Source organism: Penicillium chermesinum, assembly GCF_028974085.1.
Source record: "Penicillium chermesinum strain IBT 19713 chromosome Unknown utg000002l:1.0-5270490.0:1.0-5274688.0, whole genome shotgun sequence".
Taxonomy (NCBI): Eukaryota; Fungi; Ascomycota; class Eurotiomycetes; order Eurotiales; family Aspergillaceae; genus Penicillium; species Penicillium chermesinum.
The window spans coordinates 595,352-621,977 of NW_026695312.1; the positions used below are offsets into that span (position 1 = coordinate 595,352).

Below are 26,626 nucleotides of genomic sequence, written 5' to 3' on the forward strand. Positions count from 1 at the left end.
AACAATTCTGAAGCTGGACTCGGGGATCGGGGGCGATACTTTCTCGAACCAGGTGTAAATGGCCCGGATGGGATTCCAAATTCTCAATATCAATTAGAACGAAAAACTGATGTCCGGTTTCTTGCTAGATTAGAACTTTCAAATTGGCTATTGGGGCAGTTAAAAGAGAAGGATTACGAACGGCGCCCGGAGCTGGTATTGGAACCTGGTGAAATTCTCAAGGATTGGGTGTAAATTCTCTCAGTGTAAAGTATTCGATATTACCATGACATAGGTGGGAAAATTGTGTGTGATTTTCTTTTTTTCTTTCTTTCTTTCTTTCTTTTTTTTTCTAAGTGGGCTTTCGAATGCACTGGTTGGAATTCTTCAAAAGGAAGGATGGTGATTGGTGCCCTGAACGGAATTTCGACATGGCAATTTCTCCAAACGGGTGTAGATTTCTACAAAGCGGTGTCAAATCTTCGACTTTGTCAGAATTGGGAAGAAATGTCCTGATTTCCTTATCGGATGAAAACTTCAAATGAGCTTATTGGGATTATGCAATGAAAATAATGTTGGATGGGCATGCTGAACCTGTTTTGAGCCTGCTGATCAACTGCAGAAACGGGTGTAGACTTCTCCGACCGGGTGTCAAATGGATATCGGTTAGGTCCAAAAAGCAACGTACGCTTTCCCCATGAAATCCGACCTTGCCATAGGCTTGCGGGGATCGTTTGGAAGAAATGGCAAAGAATGGCGCTTTAAACCAGTTCGAAACCTGGTGCCAATTTCCGCAACTCGGGGGATTTTCCTACAACGCAGTGCCAAGTATGGAGATTCACGAATCTGTTCACAGACCAAGTCATCCTACGGTAGTTAATCTACGGCAGACTCGGTCTCGCCAGGCATCTCTACACCACAACCGGCTCAGCTATAAGCTAGCCAGCATTTTGCGCCTCTGCTTGAGCATGTACGAGAACATCATCACAGTACCTAAGGAAAATTAACCATCCATCTGGACACCCTTCCTGGTCCCAAGCAACGAGAAGAATGCTTACCAGGAATATACAGCCCCAGGAAAAAGTAAAACAGCGCTTGAACTGCCCAATTAGAGGTCTCCGTGGTCGCCTGATACATAAGCCACCACTCGCTCCCAATGCCGACCGGATACAAGACAGTGAAAAGCGAGTATCTACCGAGCGCAATCAGTCTGGGGTTGTCCGAGGTTCTCATCAAAGGGCAGCACCGCGAAACCCACCGTAACCATTTCAAACCCCGAGGGATAGAAAACTCCGCAAGCATAACAGCAAAATAGAGATACCGCACCGTATCCGCCAGCGCCCATGCCGTCACCATAGCGGGGTATCCTGCGGACGGTGCGGTCACCCCGGGAAAAGCATGATTGATAGCCCAGACCTGCACAGAACGCGCAAAGACCTGCGTGAAGGTCGTGAAGACGGGAGCGCGGGTGATGCCCGTCGCTGCATGGAGGATCTCCGCCACAGCGAGGCTCTGCGTAAGCCGAACCCAAGGCTCGACTGCGCTGTATACTTGGGCGGTACCAGCTGATATCCATGTGGGCACACTGAGCAGGAGGATATAGGCCCAGAGGGCGGCGCAGGCGGCATTGTAAAGGAGGAGATAGATGCGACTTGGTGAAGATGCTTGCGGTTGTGCTTTTGCCATTTCCGCCTCAATTCCTACCTCCTGTGCTGTCTTGGACATAGCTTGGAGAGTTTGTGATGCTGGGGGTTTTGGCGGGTGGGTTCGCTTTAATTAATCAGCGTCGATCAACCTGTGACAACCGCTTTTGCCTACGAGCCTCGGCAGGTGCGAACGAAGAATGATAATGGTGGCTACGCCCAAGGCAGAGAAGGCGAATGCGAGATCTGGAATCGAATCAAAAGTTGGGTAGACTTTGAGGAGATAGGAATAAAGCACATGGTATCTATCTCATAACACCAAAAAGGAAAAAAAAAAAGGAAAGAAGAAGAAAATCCCGGTCCAGAGGTGACGATCAACAGAAAAAGAAATAGTAAAGGTACATGTCAGGATGGATAGAATGAATCACATCAGAAAGGAGTAGTAAATGACATCAAGAAGAGGACAAGGAAGGGATATCCACCACCAAAATAAAAAAGAAAAGAAAGAAAGAAAGACTAAATGATTACATGGAAAATAAAATGGTCACTCCTCCGGGAGCGTTCCGTTAGCTTTAAATTCCATCCGGCTGTTCTTGCGGCCAACACCTTTGAGAAGGCTGAATCGTCGGAAGACCGAGTCACGCTTTTCGGGATTCGCCAAGGTCACGCTGACAGGGCTATTGCTGTTACCGTTTTCATTCACGGGCATAGTAGATGATCGGCCAGCAGGGCCGTTGGCAGAGCTCAGATCTCGCGGACCATGGCCACTCTCGCGTGTCACAGGACGCGAGTAGTCACGGCTGGGGGGGTAAGGGGGACCACCCGCCTGAAGCCGCAGGGACGCGGTCAGCATTTGCGGCACCAGTGTTGACAGTAAGACGGCTTTTCGAGGCGGAGCGGTCATTGCCAGACTGGCCTTGAGTATCATGAGAGATGGTGCGAGAGAGTCGCTTCTTTGCAGTGGCCTCGTCTGCGCCACCAGCGAGGGATGGGTTGGAGCCTTGCTTGAGGATTTTGTCCCCGCTGAACCAGCTGCGGCGCTTCTCACTCCGGCCACCTTTAGACACGCTTGTAGCGCGGCTGTGAATTGTGGCGGCGTCGTCGTCTCCTTCTTCGGCTTCGCTCTGAGACTGCTGGTTATCCGGAGCTTGGATGGTGAAGATCGAGTTCGAAGCACCGTGGCGTTTGAAGGGATTCATAATACTGATCCGGTGGCTGACTGATTGGCGCTCCGATTGCTTGCGATTGTGGCCCTTACTTCGCGATGTTCGTCGGATCAGCTCCTCTTCCGGACTGGTGGATCGCTTGATGGTAGTGTTTCGACGAAGATCTCCCGGAGATTGCCGGGGGGCTGGTTGAGTGGGAATAGGACTCGTATGTTCTTGCCCTGAGGCCGATAGAGAAGTAATCTCAGGCTCGAAGACGGCCTCAAAGCGACGCATCAACTCGGCCTGGGTAGCCTGATGGGCGGGCCTCTGGAAATGCGATAGCGCGTGCTTGATTCCAAGGGCGTGATCGATTAGAGCCGCAGCCAGCGCATTCTCCATTGGGTCAATTGTTCGCGGTTCCACTTGCTCTTCCTCTTCCTCAGCCCCCTCGTTCTCTTCAAGAAGATCCCTCGTGCCTTGGGCCCCGCTGAGGAATCCGCGGTACAACGCAACACAATTGGATGATGATGATCGTGAATCAAGCAAATGCTCCAGCGCCTCAGTCAAATTGGTCAGACTGTTGTCCTCTCCATTTGAAACTCGTCGCTCGAGAAGTTGCAACTTCCTGGGTCTTTCGGCAAGTGCGCTCAATGGCGGTCTGGAGCGGCGTCAATGCCACCTCTTGAACGGAAACAATCTCACTGCGGCGAAGAATGTTGGGGAATGCCTCTGCAACCGTGAAAATGATCTTCTCCACGGTGTGCTCTTGCACGTTGGAACTAGCAGTATGTCTTCGAGAAGTGGCAGAGAAACGGACTGGGCTTGAAATCAACAAGTGGTCTCGAACAGCCAAGGGTATTTTGGAGCGCTGGTACACTGGATGGGCGATGTCTCGGTGGGCACTGACTCCGCTAATCTGCAGGAATTGTCCTTCATAATCAGGAACGTGACCGGTAGACATGATTTGAGCAGTGGGGTGCTCGCGCTGCATTCTATCAACAAAGGTAGCCATGCGCTCCGTCGGTGAGCCTTCGAAGATGAACTCTTTGTCTCGTACGCTAGGAGGAAAGCCGAGACCCTTGTAGGCAACGCGGAAGTAGCGAGGGAACTGCTTTTCGCCCTTGGCGATGAACTCGTAAATGCGGGCAATGGAACTTTGGGCACGGGCAAGCTTCAGGAAATCCATAGTTGTTGCTTCGTAGTGCGCAGCAAGCTCCTTGTAGCAGGCCAAGGCAGGTGCCCAAGCCATCGCATTCTCAAAGTGCTGGATAATTTGGAAATACAAGGCCTCCTTGCGCTCGAACGGTGTTTGCTCCGGGAAAGCAGGTTTGAAAATGGCAGGGAGCGAGCTCATGGTATCCCATTCGTAAAGATCGGCGTGGAACTGGAGCGCCAAGCCTGCCTCGGTGAAATTACCTGCGGCGGCTTGGCTGTCAGCCAGCTCGTGGACATATCGAATGAAGATGTCTTCACGACCCATGTCCTTCATGTATTCCATCAGCTTCAGAGCATGCAGGCTCTGAACAGCAGCACTGCTCTGGGAGGCAATCAGGAGGTCAAGAAGCTCATCTACTGTTGAGATGAGGCTCTTGATAGCATCGAATAATCCATCATCACTTGTCCCGTCATTTTCAAAGAGGTCCAAAAGCTCTCTGATGAAGACTTTCTCGCCAACACTTTCGCTCATCTGTTTCGACTTGAAGAGCGAGTCCAAACTTGAGATGATTTCCGTTTCGATGATGGAAATGTCTTGGTTCAGGTCCCACTCACTAAGGATCATAGTTCGGAGAATAGAGACGGCAGAATGGCGCAATCCATCGTGCATGCTGAGGCACAGTCCGATAATGGGAGGCACAAGATTGGGGACATATTGAACCTGGTAGCCACCCATACGCTTGACATTGAATCGTTCTCGCTCCTCCTCGGAGGTTTCCCATCCAATGGCTTCCCATGTGGACTGCAGGAGGTCCGCACCTTGTTCGCGGACATCGCCAGCAATTTTCCAAACCGCCCGTCGCTTCTGCTCGGGGAAGGTCTCAAGAGCGAGCACATCGCTAGAAATAATTTTCAACAGAGTTGTGAAGAATGACTCCCACAGCTTGGTATCAAAAGCTTCGGCATTGTCATCCTCTGGAAGGAACCTATCGATCAAGAGTAAAGCCAGATGCTCCAAACTTTTGATAGCAGCACGGTGGTTGTAGATATGGAGACTGAACCAGCTCTCGGGATAGGCTTCGCACTCAATGATGGAGTTATGAGCCTCGAGGGCCTGTCCAATGAAGGTTGCAAGCTCCAGCTCCTTGAGATCAGGAGTCCGGGGGGTCAGAATATTGGCTAGGGCGGCCATAATAGCAGAGAGCTCTACGAGCGATTCATCGAACTTTTGGGGTATCTTGGATAACTTGACCTGGAAGGGGAAAGTCTTGCTGAAAAGAAGCGACAAGTACTCAGTTTCATCAACGCCTTCGGCCACAATAGCACAGTATGAAGCCACAATGCTAGGCATGAACTGGTACATTTGCGGATCGGGGTGACTGAGCAGTCGGGCGACAATGGAACTGCATAGCCGCACCTGGTCGCGGTATTGATCGGAGACACCGGCGGTGGATCCCCAGTAAGGCCGCAGCCAGCCGATACAGCTAGAAATCAGAGTCTGCTTCTCTTCACCCGACGCGAAGATATCGAATTGAGTATAATTTTGAATGAGAATCAGCTTGTAAAGAACGAGCATGCCGGTGACGTCCTTGCAGGAATCCATGAAGCTTAGGGCAATCATAATCATTTCATCACGACTCAGCACCTTGGAGAGCTCAGGGAGCCACAGATGGAAATGCTGGACAATCAAGGTCTTACTTCCAACCAACGTCGGTGATGGATTCTTCATCAGACTCTCTAAAGACTTGAAAATTGTATGCAGATCTCTGTTGAACGTTGACTGAACGGTGGTAATCCCGATTCCTTCCTCCTTCAACTTTTGCTGTTCTCGTGCGTTGATGATGAACTTCAGCAAATGGCGACCGACTTTAAAAGCAGCACGCAAATGACGAGACTGCTGTGGATCTGTAGCCGCATTCAAAAGACGCAGGTAGCTTCGAATGAGACAAGGGGTCGCGAAAGGAAAATCGAATTGCTCATCAGCGTAGTGGTCAACCAATGGACCCAAGTTGAAACGACGGTCATGGACGATGCCCAAAACTGTGACTAGATCGTTGAAAATTAAATCCTCATATTCTTCATTGCCGGCGTGATCGACAAGGATTCCAAATAGAGCATCGAAAACACCACTGAGCTGCTTGACAATCTCGATTTCGGGGACAAAGAGCAGCCTTTTCAGGGTTTCAAGGACCTCTTCAACGGGACGTTCCTTCCAGTTAAGGAGACCCAAGATTACTTGATCCTGCGAATACTCTGTGCTGCACAGGTGGGTATCCAGGCGAAGAGTTGCAAGGGGACCAGTCACGGCCTCATCCTTAGCCGACTCGTTCTTACCAAGCGCACTCCACGGGAGACTGAGGTAAGCCCCCTTGCCATTCTCTATGCTCGAAGTTTGTTTATCGTACGCATGAAGAAGCAATACATGATGACCATCCCGAATGAAAGCCTGCTGATCCCATAGAGGCATCCAAGCGAGAGCAAAGGGGAACTCAGGAGCATCCGCGATGCTCATGATAATATGAGAGCCGGGGATTTGATCGGTGGGGATCTTTAGCCGGATGGTCTGGTTCCAAGGAGTCCCACGCTCTGTAATGGTGGTCCTCCACGCAGTGTGAGATGCACTAGCGGATGTTGGGAAAACGCAGCGTTCCACCCGCCCACCAGCCGCATTGCGCACCTCCAGAGTGAGCTGAAGATTGCGAAGCCCCAAGCTCTGTTGGAGGGGAATCTGACCAGCCGTAGGATGAGACAGCAAGGCGTCAGTCGGGAAAACTGCCTGGGAGAGAGTTACATAGATGTCGGATCTTGGTTTCGTAGGCGCCTTGGAGAATCCAATGCGCTTGGTCTGGACAATGTCATGCATCATCGTAGGATTCTCTCGCACAAGAATCTCCGGGTCGGTACTCATGAAAGAATGGAGATGGAGATGCAAGCGTGCGGCGGCCTCAGATCGCACATATCGACCGGTGGGGCTTGGAAGCAAAACGGGAAGCAACTTCTCGAAGCCATCGGCCTTTCCTTCAGTTTCGTCGCCTTCACGGGCAGGTGACCAGATATTCATCACCTGCTCGGCGTCTCGGTCCTGGCGAAGGATTGCAGACACTTCCAGAATGCCAACTCCAATCGTACGGTTGGCCGATGTCTCCTTCTTCTCTGCCTGAGGGGTTGGGTCCTTCTCCCTGGAGCTGGAATGGCTGCTTGATGGCGTAGGAGCTGGCTGAGCTGTCGATTTGGCAGGCCCGTCCATGCTACCACCCCGGCTTTTATTGGTCCACATCATACTCCGGCGTGTCTTCAGGCTTCCTTTAGCCGATGGCTGAATGCCCCCTGCGTTGCCAGCTTTGGGAGAAGTTGGGGAGTCCCTGGAAACTGACGGCCTTGAAACTGGTGTTGTATCCAGAGCAGAGCGTATGTCCGACACGCGGACCGAGGCCACAAGATACAGCTGGCGACCATTCGAGGACCCATCGCCAATATCAGTAGCCGCAAGCTCGGTGAAAAGGGTCTTTAATTTGTTACTCTGAGTGAGACTGACGAACTTTTCGGGCGATGGGATATCCAGACTAAAGGTTTCTGAAAGTGGACTGAATGCTCCTGAGTCGGACCGAGAGTATAACTGCAGACACAGAGAGACGGGGCCAGGAATATTGCCTGATACTGCATTGATCTCCAGAAGCATATGGTGCAAGGCCGTGGCATCTGGGGCCGGGGTAGGATTGCTGTCCAACATGCTCATTTCCGACTGCAATTTCGCTAATTGAATAGCAGAGTCCTCGCCCGTCAACAATCGGCCACGCTCTGCAGGGTCTCGCACAATAACGTCTCCAGTGAGCATTTTGTTAGCCTTCACGAGCTTCCATACCGTCTCATCACGTAGTGCTTCTTTCTCCTTGCCGGTTAACACATTATGAAGAAGCTGCCGCCTTGCAAGATCCAGCTCTTGAACGAGCGTAGCCATCTCCTCGAGTACATCATATTGCCGGCCCAGCAAGAGCTCATGTAAATTTGTAGAATGCCATTCGCGCAAACATGAAGCGATCTCGTCGACCAACGGCTCGGTAAGGGATGTGGGTGTTTCGTCGCCAATTTTCAGCATCGGTACCGGCGCAGGCGGTTTGGGCGCCCCGGGCTCTCGAGGAGCGAAAGTCATGGGCGTTCGAGGCATGGACGGTGTTCCGAATGTCCTGAAAGACCGAGGGCTGGCTAAGTCTGGTTGTTCATCGACCCTATTGATGACAATATGTGCCGGCTTGCCCTTTTTCGCGACCACGGCATCAACCAGCTCGCTGCCCACCTGTGACTCGCCCAATGAGAGTGCAATACTGTGTCGAGACAATCGATCCGCATCTGAGACCTGGTAAGGTCAATTGGTCTATACTTTTGCGGTCACCATTAATAACCGGTTTGTATCCCGAATCGCCATCGCCCAGGACCTCCCGTATCTCGACACAGTTCCGTGGAAAGATTCCGGAGAAAACGCGAGCCTCCAGCGTCTGGCCCTTGGTGCTGGTCAACCCGGCCAGCAAGGAAGGCGGCGCAACTAAATATCCTCGACACCATTCGCCATCGCGTCCACCTTGTTCAATAATGTACAATTCATCTCCGAGTTCGAGTGGAAGGTCGGCCGGGGAGGAAGGCTGGAACGGGTAAATGGCCACCGCAAAAGCAATGCGAGGCAGCGGCCGCCAGGGCATAGCTGCGATGACTCTAGCTTTTGGACAGAAACAATCGAGAAATTGAAATTGTAGGAAGGTTTGGCGCGTTTCCCCGCAACCCGTTCAAGCTTGCGACGAACTCGGCAGCGATTCACAGTCCGGAATGCTCAACCTGTCAATGCCACGCGACATTCAGCGAATGCTCCAGATACTCAAAACGGCCGGGGTTGGGGAAGAAAAGGGAGGAATGTGGAGAATGGTCGGGTCATGCGACGCGGCACTAAGAGGTTCGTGAATTAGGAGATGACGGGTTCCTGGGGGAAGAGTTCCTGGGGCCAAAAGGGGCATCCTGCGGAGCTTAACGAGGGAGAGCAAATGCCTCTATCGCAGCAGTGCAGCCATGACGAGCAGCTTGATCGCGATGGGGTACGGTGCACCCCCCCTTGCGAACCCTTTTGCTGGTGGAGACCCATTTTGCGTAGGCGAGAACGGCGGGGAAGCCAGGGGGTTTAGGACTTACGGAAAAAAAAAAATAGATAAAAAATTAAGAAATGAATAGAGAGGAAACGGAAAATAAGAGGGAAGCCACGCAGCGAAGAAATTGAAGAAATGAAGACTTGAAGACTCGAAGAATCGAGAGGTCAAAAAATGGACGATCAAATGAGACGACCCGATCTTAAGGCTAAAGTTTACCAACGTCGCTCTTCACAAGGAACCACAATATTCAACTCCAGGCAATCGGCCAGAGCCCCGTCAGTCTTCTTCCTATTGGCTTTCTACAGAATACCATGACGTTTTTTTTTTTTCAAATCCCCTGCGGGTTCTCTCAGGGATGAAACTGGTGTCAGTGGACTTGCGGCGTTGACTGGTCCAGAGGCCGCAGAACCAGCATACAAAGTGGAGGGCCTCCAGGCGGGACGGCAAGTATGCACGAGTAAATTCTACGGTCCGGAGATTGGAGTTATACGATACGGAAGATACGGAGGATACAGAGGATACGAATGTTAAGTGTAACGCTATCCAAGAGTTGGGCCTCGCGCATAAATGCTATTCTACCCAACGTGGAGAACGATCTCGTTCTTTGGAAGCACAGACCGGAACCTGCCCCTGAAATACCATGAACTTTGAAGGAACAGGAATTCCTCGGTTTGGTCTCGAACTAGTGGGCCCGGTGGCGCTTATCGCCAATCAGGGGCGCCGCGGCGGACCGTTAATTTCAGGGAATAAAGGATATAGATCCAGACTGAGATCGCGTTCTTTCTATTTAAGTCGCCATTGGAAATTGAAGCGCTACTAAGCAACGGAGCATAAGAATAGACAGTCTTCACGAGTAAGAACGAGTAGCTTTGCCGCAGATGCCGGAAGACGACCTATACTATGAGAAAAAAATATCTTACATTTCTCACATGTTCATTGAGCCCTCAAATTAATTCCCTATGACATGAGGCCATCAACCCACCCCCGCGCCAAGCTGCTAATGCGAAGGCAAACAAATACAGGGCAAACAGACAAGGAAAAAGAAACCACGGAAAGAATCAAGTTGGAAAGTTGAAATTGCATTCGCTTATTTGCGGAACATGGCTGCGATCTCTTCCTTCCGCCAGTCCAGATCCAGCTGGCCCTCGTACACGGTATCAATGATGTGCTTCGTACGGTCATACGCCTGCTCGTACCGTAGCTCACACTCTCGCAACACCTTGATCACTAAGCTGCGACTCAGACCGGGGTCATCCGCATCTCCAAAATGTTTCTCTACTCGCTTCTTCAGCAACTCGATCCCGCGTTTGAGTTCCTTGGAGTCATAAGACGAAAACACCTTCTTGGCCACCATCCGTGAGTGGCTGGCGCGAGTCGCAATGTCGCCCGAGTTGCCGGATGCCTGCAGGGTTTCAAGTGATTGGATGAAATCCAGCAGCTTGCCGAGCGGACGGTGGATCACTGCATCCAGGTAGAGCTTCATGTGCTCGTCGTAGTCCTGGTGCGCGCGGTCGATCCAGCGTTGTAGTACGGGGAGGTTGTGAGTGTCCACTTCTTCAATGTAGTGATTCATGTTCTCGATCAAAAGGATGTGATAGTTCAGGACCTCCTTGTCCTCGGGGTCACCTGACGAAGCAGCCACGCCGGGGGGTTGCCCGGGAGCTTCTTTGGCGATGAATTTGAGCGACTCCCACATGCTTCGGTTGATGCGATCGTATGCGTCGTTGACGGCGACTCGAATGTCGCAAAAGTTGCCGGCGGGGCCTGACAGCATGTTCTCAACGGCGACAGAGAAGTTGGGAAATACGCGCATGAATGAGATGACCCCCTTTCTCTTGTTGACCTTGACCTTAGTGTCCTCAATGCCTCGGATCTGTTCGTCGACGAAACGGTGGAACAAGCCCATCAGGCGGGAGTGCACTTTTTGTAGTGAATGGATGATAAATTCTTGGTTCGTGTCGTCCAGGTCGGTCATGGTTGTTTCCAATGCGAATATGATACCGATTCCTTGGCTAATCGGGGTGTTAATACATTCTTCGAAGGTAGGAAGGTGGGGAGACACTCACATCGGATCGGCCTGAAGAGCCCAGTCAACCATACTCTGCAGATCATTGGGCCAGAAAGAAAAGATCTCGTCCATAATTTGTTCAACTCTCTTCGCCATCGTGCGGTCGGGGTCATTTGATTGAGGGGCAGAGAAATCGGGACACTGGCGATCATCCGGTGCGTTGGCCGCAACTAGGTCTACATAGTCAACATTGGCAAGTGAGTTGAGGTGGAAGAACTCCACAATGAAGTTCTGCTCCTCGGTGATCATCTTGACGACTTCGCGTAGGGTGTTTGCGAAGGATTCGAAAGGTTCAACCTTGCCCTGCTTCTTCTCCACAGAAGCCAACCGGAATCCCGCCGCTGCACGAACAGTCTTTCCTCGTCGGACAGTCAGCTTACGAGCAGTAGCCATGGCCATACCCTCGTTTTCCTTTTCTTTCTCCTGGTGGGTGAAAAGAATCTCGTGTTCGTCTCCAGTAGGCTTGCGGGCAGACATTTTCCACGCCGCATTGTTGTCTCGGAACTCCTTCTGGTATGAAGGCTTGGACTGCTGTTCGTAGAGGCCGACGATACCTTGCCATTCCGACGTACTCACTTCTCTAGTGAAAAGGATCAAAGGGTTATAACGCCACACATCTTCACGGAAATGCTGACGAGCCGAGCTGTCTAGTTTCAAAGGATCTGGAGACGTGTTCTTCAGGGCGTCGATGCGTTTTTGCTCTGCTGTCTTGAAGGCAAGAGCCATAAACTGCTTGAGTCGCTGAATAAACGCCACAGAAGTAGAATGATATTCTTCCTTCTTCTCTTTGATGGCGCGCATCTGCCCAATCTCTGTGTTGGCATACACTCCCACGCTTGCATCAACTAAGCGCTTCTTATTTTGGCCAATGTCCGAATCAATCGTGAGCATGGCCTTGTACAGAACGGATAGGGAGATTTCTGTCTCCCTCAATCCTTCTGGGCTCGTCAAAGATGACTCTCTCAGAGGTCGAAGGTCTGATGTAGAGATAGAAAGGGTCTTCAGAAGGGTTTGTAATTCACTTTGAAGAAGCTTTTGATTAGCAGTCTGGACCTGCAGACCTTGGGACTGAGCCTCGATATAGGCGACATCCTCATGGAGCGTCTAGAATAGAGTTAGTTAAACGAAAGGAGATAATACACGGAGTTCTCAGAATGACTCACGTTCAGTTCGTGCGCATATAGAGTCAAAAGGCCGTCCAACTCTTCGCATTCTTCAATTGTCTTGTCAATGAGCACTGCCAGCTGCTCCACCTTTCCTTCTTGTTGCTCAAGGTTACCAAGCCAGCTGGTAGCCTCAACGCGGCCAATCTCTCGACGAACATCCGCTTCTAAGTCTTCGATCTTCTGCTCTTCGTTGAGTCGGCCATTCCAGCCCAAATCAGTCAAAATGTCATCGAAATCGACGCCTCGTCCATCCAGAACGTTATAGTCAATTCCAAGAGCTTGACAGTATTTAATAGTGTTATCTTCACGTCTTCTACGCCGGCCTCGGCCTGCAGGGATGGTGTTCTCGACCGATCTGTGGCCGCAGGTGAGGGTGATCTCGAACCGTCATTTAGTTTGCCGATACCCTGGATCGAGTCTCGAATGTTTTCGGGAGGAGGGGGGTCATTAGGCTGAACATCTTCAGCCATTGGTTGAGTGATTTCAACCTTGGGAGGAGCTGAATTAGGTGCAGATGCAGGCACAGGTACAATGACTGGCGGCTCGTCCACTGACGCGGCTACTGAAGCGTTCTTCTCTTGCTCTGCAGGTCCGCCAAGGGAGTCACTTGTGCCTGTTTTTGTCAACGAAGGAGCTGGAACGACGCCCGTGATGCCATCCGGAGCAGCTCCTGCAGTCCCAGCTTGCTGCTTTTTGGCCATTGCCAGTAATCGTTCTCCTGCACCGCCTGCGCGTGGTTTGAAGGCACCGTATGCCGTAGCAGCTTTCTGAAAAGCACCTGCAACATCTTTGCCACCTCCAGCCTTCTTCTTGACCATAGGCCCAAGCCCGGGACGGTGTGCTTCACCATCCCCATCTTCCGCCTCCTGCTTATCCTCCGCAGGTGGTGCGGGAGCTGGCGCGGGTACTGCTTCTGGTGCTGGTGCTGGTGCTGGTGCTGGTGCTGGTGCTGGTGCTGGTGCTGGTGCTGGCGCTGGTACTGGTGCTGCTGGTGCTGCTGGCAGCGACGCCACCTCTGGCTCGGGCTCGGGCTCGGGCTCAGGAGTTGGCGTGGGGTTCCACTGGCGAACTGCTTCTGCCACTCCAGGGTCAAACTCCATCGGAGAAGATGGGATTAGCTCTTCCGGTGGTGGAGGGGTCGGTCTGAGTTGATCAGATGTCGAGGCAGGGAGTAACTGTGGGGGTATTCTCTCATGGCTAGGCTGTGGTATTTGATCCGAGGTTGATGCCTTGTTGCTGTCCTGGTATGGCGATTTCTGTCCAAAGCTACTCCCAGGGCTAGAGGTGATACCTCTAGGATCACCAGTGAAAGAACCCGGGGTAGTAGGGCGCAATGCATCCCCGCTACGCTTCGATTCTGACGCTACTGCCTCTACAGAGTGTGCGGGAAAATCGGACGGCTGACCTTGCAGATGGCGGTCTTGACTTCGAGACGAAGGCGGTCGCACTTCACCCTTGACAGCAATCGAGAGGAGGCAATCTTGAGGGCGAAACTTCGAGATCCTTTCGATGGGGCAGAGGCCTGGCAGGAGGCGGATTGGGAGGTGGCCCGAATGGTGGAGGTGTAGGTCTAGATCCCGTAGATGGACGGGAGAGATTCTCACGGCTTCTCTGGGACCTGATGGTCTGATCATCAGAAGGGTTGCGCCGCATCTCGCGCTGTGTGTCGCGGCTAGCATCACGACTGCTTTGCATTGAAGGAACCTGAGGGGGCGTTGCGACTTCTGCTGACCTTTCTACAGGGCCGCCTCTTGAAGGTGGTCCCGACGATGGGCCCGTTGATGGATTTGGGCCGGTGCCAAGGAGCATCGCGAGCTCTTTCTCATCAAATCCTATCAAATTGGGGACCTTGCCCCCAGTATACTTTTTGAAGATCTTCACCAAACTACCGATGAAAAAAGCCTTCTCCTGGGAGCTCCGGGCGTGCCAGTAGTAGGGCTTCCCAATGGTGACCACAAATCCAACATTCGATGCCCACTCCTTCTGCTGTTCTTCAATTGACGATTTGGGCACGAAGGAGCTGTATGATAGAATTGAAGACAGGTCATCAAGCATCCATGTTTTCCCAATAGAAAATGAGCCATCGTTATTTTCACGAGCTTTATGCATCCGCACTCTGCCGGACCTCCTGACGGAGACGATAATCACACGCGGTTTCTTATTCTCGGGTGCTGAATTAGGTGGAGCAGGGGCGGACGGATGTGCTGAGTCCTCCGTGATTCGAACATGTGTGATGTAGGATTCGACCACTAAGATTCATCCAATTAGCATGATTGACCCAGAGTCGGTTCTTGACGGTCTCAGCTTCGGGTATCAGCCAGGGTGACGGAAGGGTGCAGGAGCCATCATGTTCCGCTAGGTATTACTGTGCTCCTGCCACCCATAGTAAGTGGCGAAGAGTATTCGGATGGGGAAGGGTTGACTGGGGCTTGACTTACAAGTTCCATCTGTGTCTTTTTTCGAATAGCAGCTTTGAATGATACGTTTCTTCTCGTCCTCGAACCTCTCTGCTCTGGACGGACCGTCCCCTCCGCCCCCGCGCCGATAGTCAGCGCCAGGGGGTGGACGAGAGCGATCTCGGCCATTCATCCTCTTCTATTCTTGGTAGTGGCGAGATTATTGAGAGATGCTCTCGGGGCCAGAGGGCATCGTTGAGATCTCAGAGGGTTGGGCCTGGCAATGGATGTCTCCGTGCTCTCTAGTTGCGCCGATTGTTGATTTCGAATTGCCTTTTGACGAAAGCCCATCTGAGTAACTGGCGCACAATATCGTCTGCTTTCCGACCGTGCGGGAAGCAACTATAATTGGTGGTAAGACCAGCTCGAGCTCAAGGCGGAGGGGAGCTAGTCTGCTTGGTTGGGGTTGCGGGCAGAGGGCGGAGCTGGTGGAAGCGGGTAATCAAGTTGATCCGGCTACAGGTGCAGGTATCGTTAATAGATAGATGTACGCAGTATGGTTCGCGGTCTACAGAGTCTCTACACCTTTAGGCACCCATGGGCTATATTGATGAAGGGCGATTGATGATCCAATAGCTTGGAAGCCCACTTTACCTTAACTTCTCCCCTCCAAGAATCCTTAACATCGAGGCACATAGCTTATAACTATGGTATGAAGCGGAAGAGGTGTCGCCTGAGGCTTAAACCAACTAAGGCCGCTTCTCCGTTCAACCAATGAGGACATCCAAAGGGTTCACCGCCGACAAGTAAAATTTCTGCCCTTTTTTTTTTTTGTGTTCCTGGATGGCCGCTTCTGATTATAGATATCTCTCCACCTCAGGTCTCTATACCTCTTAAACCTTTCTTCATTTCCTGTCAGAGGATCAAGGCGCCGCTGAACAAAGATCATGGCTAAGGACGGTACCGCAAAGAAGGCGGCTGTGAAAGTATGTCACTACTCTATATCCCCATCGCAAGTAAACCAACAACTAACAAATCATCGTGTTTGGTAGACCGAGTCCCGCAATTCAAAGACCCTTCCTCCCCAGATTCTGTCCGCAATTTCTGTTTTTCCTCTCCCAGAATGGCTTTTCTGCCACTCATGCTTCTTTTGAGAAGGAATTGAAGAAGAATGGGAAGGCCGTCGACGTGACAAATGCGCCATCCTTGCTCAAACTCTTCCAGAAGTTTGAGAGTTCCTCTGAAAGCTCTGACAGTGGCAGCTCTTCTTCCTCTGAAAGCTCTAGTGATTCTGAGGATTCGTCTTCAGACAGTGACGAGAGCACCGACTCTGATCTTGAAATGGCCGAGGCTCCTAAGGCGGCTATAAATGCCCGCTCTTCATCTCCATCTTCTACCAGCTCTTCCAGTTCTTCCAACTCCGACAGTGACAGTGATGCTGATGACGAGGATGAGGAGAATGCCGCCGCCACCTCCGCTCCTGTTAAGAAGTCGACAGGCGTGAAACGCAAGGCTGAATCTAGTAGCTCATCCGACTCTAGCTCTAGCTCCGAATCCGATGCCGCTCCGAAGGCGAAGAAGGTCAAGACTGCCAAGTCTGCCACCTCGTCTTCTTCGCCTAGCTCGTTCGACTCGTCCGACTCGTCCGACTCGTCCTCTGACTCTTCGTCTGATTCTTCATCCGATTCTTCGTCCGACTCGTCTGATTCTTCAGCTTCCGCCTCCAGCTCCGACTCCAGCTCCGACTCTGAATCTGCTTCAGAATCTTCCGAGTCAGACAAGCCTTCCAAGAAGGCTGATTCGAAGGCCTTGAAAGCTGCAAAGAAGACGCCGCTTCCAGAGTCTGAGGACGAGAACGCTAGAGGGGCTGCAGTCAACAATGGCTCTTCCTCCGATTCTAGTACCACTATTGCTGCTACTACTCCTCGCGAGGATTCGACTAATAGCGCTGTTGCTAAGGTTCAGAGCTCTGCCAGTACTAGTGCCAGCCCTGTTCCTAGAAACAACCCCACCAAGAAGAAGCATGTTGGAGCACGTCCCACCCCCCCTGGCTCAAAAGAGTCTGGAACCTTACAACGGCCCAACCAATGAATATGTCTCTTACGCATATGCGGACCGAGCTTTTGCTGACCTATCCGTCACTCGTGGCAAGGGGTTCACCAAGGAGAAGAACAAGAAGAAGCGTGGCTCCTACCGCGGTGGCCCTATTGACATCAGCGGCGGCAAGTCTTTCAAGTTTGAGGACTAGGTCAACCCTGCCTAAGGAGGCTTCTATCACTCAGTGCATGCGGTGGCCTCGACACCTTCCGGCTGATCTCATGCCTTTTACTCTATGGCAATTGTTTTGCCCTTGACTTTTGCTGTTCACCCAGCCTTCGCAATTGATTCTAAAAATATTCTCGATTCAAGACATACCTTCCCTCAGCATGGCGCAATGGAGCTTCGGAAAATCTACGGTGTCTTTCACTTGTTATACACCTTTTCATGTTATTTTATCTCGAAAAGTCCAATAATTGCTCGCACATATCGGCGCGAATCTGTTTTCTCCTCACAAAACGTAGACACTAAATGAATTGTTTGGTATACCAGCTCTTTTCTACTCTCACTTGGGTCACGGGTCTGATTCATGACACCCGGCACTTCCATGCAACAACTCATTGGTATGCTGGGCGTCTCCAGGCACCTGGCTTCTCCTGCAGCTCCCATCGTCGATCCCAGCCGGTTACTACCTCATTATGGATGAACTTCGACTCTGGGTACCACGATCCATGCTGCTTCCTCAATTTCGATGTGAAGGTCACAGCGTCGGGGTCCGGACGCTCGTATCCAGCCATCCGGAGCACCTTGTTTGTGCCTGCTGAGTCTGGCGGTTGGCCTGTGTCGACGCCCAAATCGAGATTATAGTCATACCAACCCTGGGCTGGCCCTGTCAAGTCATCTGTTGAAGCAAAATCAAGACGGATAACTCCGTCTGTGATGCCGGTATAGACGGTCGGCGACGATGGAGAAGGGGAAGACATGGAATAGATTGCACCTCGATAGGCGCCTGCTTGGTGTACTCGAGTGAATTGACGAGGTGTGACAATGCTGGGGTGGGCTGAAAGGAAGAGGGAAAAGTCCCGTTGAGGACCGTAGCCCAAGCCCGTCTTTTGTGGCTTAGACCGAGCCTCCAGATAATCATAAGAATTTGTCATGCGTAGATCGAATATCTTTAGCACAGCATCTCCGCTGGCTCCCGCTAAAAACCGATTGTGGCCAAATGGGTGCACCGTATAGATGAGGCTCAAGTCAATCGAGTCCCTGTAAATTCCTCCGAAGGCATGTGGTGATCGAAGATCATGAAGTCGGATGGAACGATCTCCCCAAGCTGCGATAAAAACGTCACCTGGGGCACCGGAAAGTGCATGTGTGTTAAGAGGAGCGATAGCAGAAACGCTAGCATGCGGCGAAGCACGGAGCTCTTCCTCAGGGTCCAAAAACTTGGTGCCAATTTCTCTTTCCTCATGTAGCCCATCCGGAGTGATAGTCGAAATGAGTAAAGCATTAGATATTTTTACAGCAGAAACAGCAACCCGGTCTGGTGACAAAAGTTTTGAATACCGATTGCGAGCTGCTGCTCCTTCTCCTTCAGGAATGATTTCGAAAGGGTCGACTTGTTTCTCGTCGCCGTCGATTTGGTAGAAAACAATGGAACCATCATCTAGATGAGCGGTCAAAATATTTCCATACAGATCCGTCTGATCTAATAGATGCCCACGTGTATTGAACACATGTTTATACTCATAAGAGGCATCGTCTGGAGAAAGTGCAGCATGTACAAGCTCGCCCCGGCAGCGGCCGAAGATCAAGTTCTCGATATCCATGTCTTTGCCATTCATCTCAGCTTCAAGGAGATGAACACCGCATATATCATCATAGCTTGAAGGACGTTCCACATCATTGAATACCGCCCACTGTTCCTGGGCTTTCCTTCCGGATTTCTTGACTCGCATCACAAGTTGGTGGCCAGCTCCCCACGCGAGCACCTCTTTTCGATCTGCCCAGCTCTCTCCATTCCAAACCTCATAGGAATCGATCGAGGGTTTGTATCCTAACGTGGGGTTATCCAAACGAGATGATTCCTTGGTCCCAATCCTTATGGCTTTTTCTGATGGGGGTACGAAACGGCCAATGAGACCGAGTCTGTCCAGGGCACGCGATCGTGCTGCGAGCGCGCAAGCTGCATCTTTCCAGAACGGAGGGGTTGGAGTCCCACTAAATCTGTTCAAGACGAACGTTCTGAAAATTGCTGATTCCTCTGCAATGAAAATATTGCGGAGCCGTCGACATGTCCGGGAGAGGCTTGTGAGAGACTTGAGCGACGGAATATATAGAGCTAGATGGACGATTATCTCTGAAGGCAGTTGATCAAGCATCGCGATTATCGGGCCAACAAAGGATAGCTTGGCCGATAGAATGCGCCTTTATTTCCTGTTTATCCCCCGAATATTCCAACGTTATTGCTGGGAGAGCTTGTGGCCAAAAACGCTTTGGTCAACGCAATGAATGGTGGGGGTACTTGGAGGTAGCCAGGATCGCGACTCATAGACGATGAACGCTAATAGCACGCAACACAACGAACTGGAAAAAATACACTCTCTAAAGTCAGCCGCAACGATGTCAACTGCCACGTAATATGAAGATAAGCAAGATGAGGCAATCCATTTTTTTTTGGGGCCAATCGCTCTTTCATAGTAGCCCTCGTCATTGCGGCGAGGGTGACTAATCATCTGCAAAATTGCAGCAGACCGCATTCCCGGCCAAGACTCCGGTTCCCTGATCTCCAAGACTACCATCTTTGACATCACATCCTTAAAATGCCACCCCGGCTCAATTTATTCGCTGCCAGTCGGGCCGCTGCTGCGCTTCGACCCTCGCCTGTCTCTGTCACATCGCGTAACGTCGCTTTACCGCTTCGATTCTGCGCGGCGCAATCCACCCCAATTCAGAAAAGATGGAATTCCTCGAACGACGGCTCGAGAAACATCCAGCCTGATGAACAGGAGTTTCCTACCCAGGACCCCCTGCCTTCTGTGAGCGAAGAAGCCGCAGAGGTTTCCAACATCATGCAGAAGGAGAAGAGCTGCGATGGAACACCGTCATCACCGGAGTTGGAACAGGGTACTCCGGTCGCGGAGGTAAATATTACCCCCAATTACATCCCTATCAGACAAATATCCTTTCATCAGTTACTCATAAAGACATACTTGAACAGGTCCTCCAGCGCGATGAGAAGGCCATGAAGCACATGCCCAAGGTCATGCAGGAGCAGTTCAAGCACAGCAAGGGCTCTCGGTCTTTCTCGACTTCAGCTCGTGGCAGTTTGCCTGATGTGCACAGTGTTGAGCCAATCGATGCGTCTGCTGCTTTGCTTGCCAACATGATCAAGGAAGTGGATTCCCAGGCCATCGGCCAGGTCCAGCAGATCGAGGAAGAGAACGCTGGTCTGAAGTTCAACGTGCCAGAGGGCAAGACTTTGAACTTCCGCAAGCGTTACGATTCCTTGCAGGACCAATTTACCAAGATGCTTATGCAGGATGGCAAGCTGGCTAAGGCCCAAAAGGTTTGACTCTTCTGCGGTGTTCATGAAATTGTTGTCTAATCCGTCTACTACAGAACATGTCCATCATTCTCGATCACCTCCGCACCGCTCCCCCCCGAACCTCAACCACCGTCAGCCTTTGCTGCCAGGCCCGCCTGGCCCTCAATTGCCTCTCGATCCCGTTCGCTACCTTACACTGATCGTTGATTCGGTTGCCCCCTTGTTCCGTATTCGTCAGATCAAGGGTATTGCCGGAGGTGGTACTGCTCTCCAGATCCCCTCTCCACTGACCCTTCGTCAGCGTCGCCGTGCTGCTATCAAATGGATTATTGATTCTTCTGCAAAGCGGCGGGATGCTCAATTGGCACACCGTGTCGCCAATGAACTGGTGGCTGTTGCGGAAGGCCGCAGTGGTGTGTGGGAGCGGAGAGATCAGCAGCACAAGATCGGTATCGCGGGTCGTGCCAACTTAGGACTTGCACCTAGACGCCGTTAGACACCGGAGTCTATGTTGTATCGCTCCTATTGGACTTCTCAAGGCCACAGCCCGATTGAAGTGATCACAGTGGAACATCTGTACATGTAAAATATATTACTTAGTCTAAGCGCCATATATCATGAAGGCAGTTTTTCGCAATAAATCTTGCATCGAACAACATGAGAATAAAATGACTTGATTTTATGGCCAACTATTCGCGAGAGCTCTGGAGTCTTTTGGTCACATTGACCCACCCAGACTACATTAGCGGACCCTGCTTGATATCGCTCGTGCATGATAGGCTCCGTCGGACCGCCCCGCTTACTCATCCTAACGAGCAGGGCGGCCATGTTCCTGATACCACCGCGGAGGAAGTCGAGCCTTCGTGCAAGCAATGCGCAGAGCAGTTCTTTGATTCTGCAGGTGTTTCCGGGAATAACCTTCTCAGCTCTGAACCTAGGATCAGTCTGCCGTGCATCTCCATTTGCCAGCCTGGTCATCAGTGCAACCCTGGTAACTGGCCCTAGCTGACCAGACGTCGATCGACCTCGCCCCCGCAATAAACCACATTTTTTTCCCGAGCGGACTCCTTTTGCGTGACTAGTACGTGCGCTCCTGCGACGCGAGCCATTCCGTACCAGCTGTGACAGTGGCTCCTCGCACGAGCCTCGACTCTTTCGAACTTGACGACCTCAACGACGTCAACTATATCCCCGGGGCCAGCTCAATCCAGCCAGCTCCAGATCACGCACAGAACTTTGGAAGCTCCCAGCGCCAATTCGTTCCAGCTCCGAATGCACAGTACTTAGTGGGCTTACCATCTGGATCGTACACAGACTGGGAGAAAGCACATCCGTCCGAACAACGGCTTCGGGGCTCCCGCTCCACTCGACTGAGGTTTTGGACGGAGGCCCTTGAACGCCGAGCGCATGCAGCAAGACACAATCAGATTGATCGTGATCCCGAAGATACCGCCAATATGAAGTTTTCGCATAGCATTCAGTTTAATGCGGTACCGGATTGGAGCAGTCATTACATCGCGTACAGCAATCTTAAGAAAATGTAAGTTCGCGCGATTAAGTATTTTCTCTCCCACCTTCGACAGTATTTGAATAGTATGCTCGCGTTATTGCGCCGCATAGATCCGCGTGGGAAAGCCATATGCATTCCGAGCTCGGGTGTCACCTTGCACGGGATTTGGCGGCGTTTAATCCCCATCAAAGAATACGGGGGATTCACTCAGATTGCTGATTTCGATAACCGTGCAGAATCTATACCCTCGAGAAGGAAGTTACTCGACCCGAAGCACCAGATGGCCCAGATGTCGAATCCTCTCCACTCCTGGGCTCCCAGATAATCAACCCGGATGGCTACTTCAAACGGGCTCTGGACGCAGAATTGGACAAAGTCTGTTCATTCTACCAACAGAAGCAAGCGGAAATATTTGAGGCGGCGGATGACTTGATGCAGGAAGCATCGATCTATTTGTCAGACACTGATGGTGTTAACATGGATCCTGTTAGCGAGACTGTCATCAGAGCCCGGAACTTGAACACAAATGGCCGTCGGGCTAGCAGTACCTACCCTGACTTTACACAACGACGACGAAGACATAGTGCCACAAGTGACGATGACGGTGATAGCGACGAAGAACAATCATCCGCTGCGGGAGCTCTGCGAAACAGGACGATTACATCGACAGACGGATATTCCACCGAAGATGTGCACCAAACGGATATGATGGACTCAAACTACGGCATGAGCAGCAGCCGAGGCTTTCTGGATTCCAATTATGGTGATCAGAACTTCGCGGCCCTCTATAATGCTGGCGTTTCGTTGAAAAAGCGTCTTGTTGAGAACTATGTGTCTCTGTGCGAACTGAGATCATTCATTGAGCTGAACAAGACTGGATTCTCCAAGGCATTGAAGAAATACGATAAAACCCTGTTCCGTAACCTGCGGAAGGACTACCTCAACACGGTCGTCAACTCGGCGACCCCATTCACCGAGAGCACTATGGCGGCAGTGGACTCCTATATTGATAAAATCGAAGGCACTTATGCCGATGTTATCACCAAAGGAAATCGTTCTCTCGCGAGCCGGGAATTGCGACTTCATCTCCGTGAACACGTCGTCTGGGAGCGAAACACGGTCTGGCGAGAAATGATTGAGATCGAACGTCGTGCCCAGGCGGCAAACGTTGGCATTCGCCAAACTCTCCTAGGAGGTGACGAAGATCCTGCCACCGCAAGACGCCAGGGCGACAAACAAGAAATCCGTACCGTGGATATTCGCACGCCCCTCGGTCGGATACCCTTTCCGCTATGGCTTTGCAGCTTGAGTTTCGGCACACTGACAATTAGTGTTGCGATTTTTGCTGCTCTTCTTTCGGTCCAATTGATGGAGACCCCTGAGCAGCAAAATTGTCTTGCGATGCTGACTCTAGTCAGTATATTATGGGCTACCGAGGCGATCCCACTTTTCGTGACATCGCTTTTGATTCCCTTCCTTGTTGTGGTGCTGGGCATCATGCGATCGGAAGACAAGCCCCACAAGCGACTCGGTCCTAAAGAAGCCACGAGTGTGGTATTTGCATCGATGTGGACTCCGGTGATTATGCTTTTACTGGGTGGCTTCACAATTGCTGCGGCGCTTTCCAAGTATGATATCGCTCGGCGTATGGCGATGTTTGTGCTCAGCAAGGCTGGTTCGAAACCCAATGTTGTGTTATTAACCAACATGTTTGTCAGTATGTTTTTGAGCATGTGGATCAGCAACGTTGCCTCTCCGGTGCTTTGTTATTCGATCATCCAACCCGTCCTGCGAAAGTTGTCCCCGGACTCAGACTTTGCGAAAGCTCTCGTCCTCGGAATTGCTCTTGCAGCCAACGTTGGTGGAGCAGCGTCTCCAATTGCATCCCCACAGAACATCATCGCCCTGCAAAACATGTACCCGAGCATTAGCTGGGGCACTTGGTTTTTCATCTCCCTGCCCGTTTGCATTGCTTCCATCTTGCTGATCTGGGTTCTTCTCGTGGTGACTTTCCGCCCTGCTCGAGAGAAGACCGATATTGGAATGCGCCCTGTGAAAGATCCTTTTACCGGCGTCCAGTATTTTATCAGCGTCGTAACGCTCGGGACCATCGCGCTGTGGTGTGTTAGCCACCAACTCGAACATATTTTCGGAGACATGGGTGTCATCGCGATCATCCCTCTTGTTTTGTTCTTCGGAACCGGCATTCTGAACAAAGAAGACTTCAACAACTTTCTGTGGACTATCATCATCCTTGCTGCCGGTGGCCTTTGCCTGGGCAAGGCCGTCACGTCATCCGGTTTACTGCATACCATTGCGGGCAATATCACCACCCGTGTCGAACATCTGAGCCTTTACAGTGTGCTCCTTGTTTTCTCTGCTTTAATCCTTGTCATCGCCACCTTCATCTCGCACACAGTCGCCGCCTTGATTATCCTACCACTCGTCCGCCAAATTGGTGTTGGCATGGAGAACCCTCACCCGAATTTGCTGGTCATGGCCAGTGCTTTGATGTGTTCCGTGGCTATGGGGTTGCCCACCAGCGGATTCCCTAATATGAGTAAGTTGACCCAAAATCTCAGATGAGCCAGCCGTATACTAATGTTTTGCAGCTGCTATCATGACCGAAGTGCCCCAGACTGGGCAGCGTTATCTTCAAGTTCGCCACTTCATTACTCGGGGTGTTCCGTCCAGTTTGCTCTGTTTTGGAGTTATCGTGACCATCGGCTATGCACTCATGTACATTGCGTCCTTGTAAAGACATCGCTTGACTTTTTATTTTTTTTTTATACCCCCCCCCCCCACCCCTTCCCCTTTTCTCTGTTCAGGGCATTTGGTCATCAATCTAGAGTCTAGACTTTTCTTGTATTGCTTTTGCGTAGGCCCTGGGCCTCCCCAAGACCGCTACGCGACCATAGCTACATTTTTGACTGTTTTGTTCTTCCGCGTTCATCTCTTGTTGCACAGACTTGATAGACCGGTGAGACATATGGCTCGTCAACATGTACTTTTTGTCCAACCTTTGTTAGTCAATATCCGAGTCACAATCAACTCTGGTCCTTCGAAGACCAATGAAGGCCCCCAAACCCAAGCATCCCAATGTCAAATCTCTTTATACTTACAGCTTCAAAGTTCAAGGATTAGTCTTGTTTTACCGTACCCGACTCCTCCGATTAGCGCCCTCCATCTTACGCATACTAGGCTACATTCCAACCGCTCTTTCGGAAAATCGCCAGGACTTGGACTGGAACGCAAGCATTTCAGGGAAAATAAACAAGGTACGGAACGTGTAGTCATTATATCCCTTTCGCTGAAACTTAAACAGCTACTATATATGGGGAAACAATTGTACTGTACATTCAACATTATTGAACTTGAGACCAAACACCAGGAAACGGCCATCAGATCTAGGGAAACGAACAGCCGAACGAACAAAACATGAGCATGCATCAGAGACATCGAAACCAGCGGCTTGTGTTTGCGTCACCATGGGAATTTAGACACGTGAAACGTCGTGATGGAAATCGGAACGGAGAAATTTGTGATCGCCACATGGTGCGACGGGGGCTAAGCAGCAAATATAGAAGATATAACAATTTCTTCAGCCGCTGTAGCCGGGCAGTTTAATTACTAAAATGTCAGTCAGTGAAACCGTACACCAACAGAAAATGAGTGCAATCTTGAGATACGGACAAGATTTTTGAGACTAGGATTTGAAAAAAAGAAAATTGGGGAAAAGGGGGGGGTGTGAAAAGAAACGGCGGTACTGACAGCAATCCCAAAGTCAGATCACCATGGATCTTAGCCTTCAGCTGGATCTCAATGTCCAGATTCAGATCCAGTCGCAGCCGCAGCTGCTCGTCTCGGCCACCATCGTCGCCCTTTTCTTCTTGTCCTCCACCAAGCACACCGCCAACGGCCTTTCCTGCTGATCCGGTCACGCCGTTCAGGGCATTACCGGCTGTGTTCTGTACAAGCTGACCAGCCTGGTCAACACCACCGAGACCGCCTAGTGGGCCTCCGTCTTGACCCTGCTGTTGCTGCGGCTGGCGGGAGCGGCGAGTGCGCTGGCGCTGCTGTGGTTGGTCGGCCATATCGCTGCGGGCAATTGATTCGACGTCTGACTCTTGACGGCGGGGATCAGGTCTTGGGCGTCGACGGCGACGAGGTTCTTGTTGCGGCTCGGGCTGAGGCTCGGGCTCTTGTTCGGGCTGAGCTTCCTCGTTGCTTTCCTTATTGCTTTCCTGCGCAGGCTTTTCGGAATCGGGCTCTTGCTGCTGGGCCTCTGGCTTTTCCTTTGATTCCTCTTCGGGCGCCTGGGACTCTTCTGGGCGGTCTTGTTTCTCCTCGGAGGTCGAGGTTTCTTCCTGGCCTTGCTCGGAGGGAGGAGGGGTCTGCTCTTGCTTGGCTGGAGACTTCTTGCCAAGCTTGGGAGGCTTATTTCTTGGCTTGTTAGGGGTGGCAGTCGCAGACTCTGGGTTGGGAGATTGGGGATCCTGATCGGCCATGATGGGAAGAAAAAAAGAAGAAGAGGGCGGGGATTCGGGGTGAATATGAAGTGGTCTGGCGGAGGGTGTGGTGGATTATGAGGGACAAAGCGTCACCGGTGCGAGGGGGTACGTTGCAGAAAGAAACCAAGAGTACTAGGGTAATTATCGTATAAGTATGATGTATGCGGATGCAAAATTGGCACGCTTGTACGCCTGCTGCTTATATCGTGGAGCCACTTGACAGGCTAAAACAGGCACATACAGGCGATCCCGGTGCCGCCTCCGACGTCAGACCCGCAGATGTTGAATTGATAATCTAATTTTGTCTCTCGTGCAGTGGCTCGAGAGGCGCGAAGTG

General features: G+C 51.4%; 8 protein-coding genes across 8 annotated transcripts; 2 read left to right on the forward strand and 6 right to left on the reverse strand.

The window, feature by feature from the left end:
- Positions 1-910: 910 nt before the first annotated feature.
- On the reverse strand, positions 911-1,704 carry N7468_001012 (protein tyrosine phosphatase-like domain-containing protein; the record flags this gene model as incomplete). Its single annotated transcript, XM_058470309.1, has 3 exons — positions 911-972; positions 1,038-1,171; positions 1,238-1,704. The coding sequence occupies 3 exons, from the start codon at positions 1,702-1,704 to the stop codon at positions 911-913; spliced, it is 663 nt and encodes a 220-aa protein (XP_058333450.1).
- A 462-nt stretch (positions 1,705-2,166) lies between these two features.
- On the reverse strand, positions 2,167-8,090 carry N7468_001013 (guanine nucleotide exchange factor DCK1; the record flags this gene model as incomplete). Its single annotated transcript, XM_058470310.1, has 3 exons — positions 2,167-2,389; positions 2,442-3,239; positions 3,349-8,090. The coding sequence occupies 3 exons, from the start codon at positions 8,088-8,090 to the stop codon at positions 2,167-2,169; spliced, it is 5,763 nt and encodes a 1,920-aa protein (XP_058333451.1).
- A 109-nt stretch (positions 8,091-8,199) lies between these two features.
- N7468_001014 (SH3 domain-containing protein) lies at positions 8,200-8,619 on the reverse strand (the record flags this gene model as incomplete). Its single annotated transcript, XM_058470311.1, has 1 exon — positions 8,200-8,619. One exon carries the CDS (start codon positions 8,617-8,619, stop codon positions 8,200-8,202), a length of 420 nt encoding a protein of 139 aa, XP_058333452.1.
- Positions 8,620-10,144: 1,525 nt separating this feature from the next.
- Positions 10,145-14,880, reverse strand: N7468_001015 (GTP-Rho binding exocyst subunit SEC3; the record flags this gene model as incomplete). Its single annotated transcript, XM_058470312.1, has 6 exons — positions 10,145-11,069; positions 11,124-12,229; positions 12,289-12,620; positions 12,677-13,950; positions 14,024-14,540; positions 14,658-14,880. The coding sequence occupies 6 exons, from the start codon at positions 14,878-14,880 to the stop codon at positions 10,145-10,147; spliced, it is 4,377 nt and encodes a 1,458-aa protein (XP_058333453.1).
- Positions 14,881-15,634: 754 nt separating this feature from the next.
- Positions 15,635-16,935, forward strand: N7468_001016 (nucleolar and coiled-body phosphoprotein 1 family protein; the record flags this gene model as incomplete). Its single annotated transcript, XM_058470313.1, has 3 exons — positions 15,635-15,673; positions 15,810-16,712; positions 16,747-16,935. 3 exons carry the CDS (start codon positions 15,635-15,637, stop codon positions 16,933-16,935), a joined length of 1,131 nt encoding a protein of 376 aa, XP_058333454.1.
- Positions 16,936-17,341: 406 nt separating this feature from the next.
- N7468_001017 (F-box protein) lies at positions 17,342-19,102 on the reverse strand (the record flags this gene model as incomplete). The annotated part of the gene is made up of 1 exon (XM_058470314.1): positions 17,342-19,102. One exon carries the CDS (start codon positions 19,100-19,102, stop codon positions 17,342-17,344), a length of 1,761 nt encoding a protein of 586 aa, XP_058333455.1.
- Positions 19,103-19,543: 441 nt separating this feature from the next.
- N7468_001018 (putative plasma membrane phosphate transporter Pho87) lies at positions 19,544-24,536 on the forward strand (the record flags this gene model as incomplete). Its single annotated transcript, XM_058470315.1, has 7 exons — positions 19,544-19,864; positions 19,942-20,289; positions 20,343-20,399; positions 20,507-20,717; positions 21,397-21,808; positions 22,015-24,338; positions 24,391-24,536. The coding sequence occupies 7 exons, from the start codon at positions 19,544-19,546 to the stop codon at positions 24,534-24,536; spliced, it is 3,819 nt and encodes a 1,272-aa protein (XP_058333456.1).
- Positions 24,537-25,401: 865 nt separating this feature from the next.
- Positions 25,402-26,286, reverse strand: N7468_001019 (uncharacterized protein; the record flags this gene model as incomplete). Its single annotated transcript, XM_058470316.1, has 2 exons — positions 25,402-25,408; positions 25,550-26,286. The coding sequence occupies 2 exons, from the start codon at positions 26,284-26,286 to the stop codon at positions 25,402-25,404; spliced, it is 744 nt and encodes a 247-aa protein (XP_058333457.1).
- Positions 26,287-26,626: the final 340 nt, after the last annotated feature.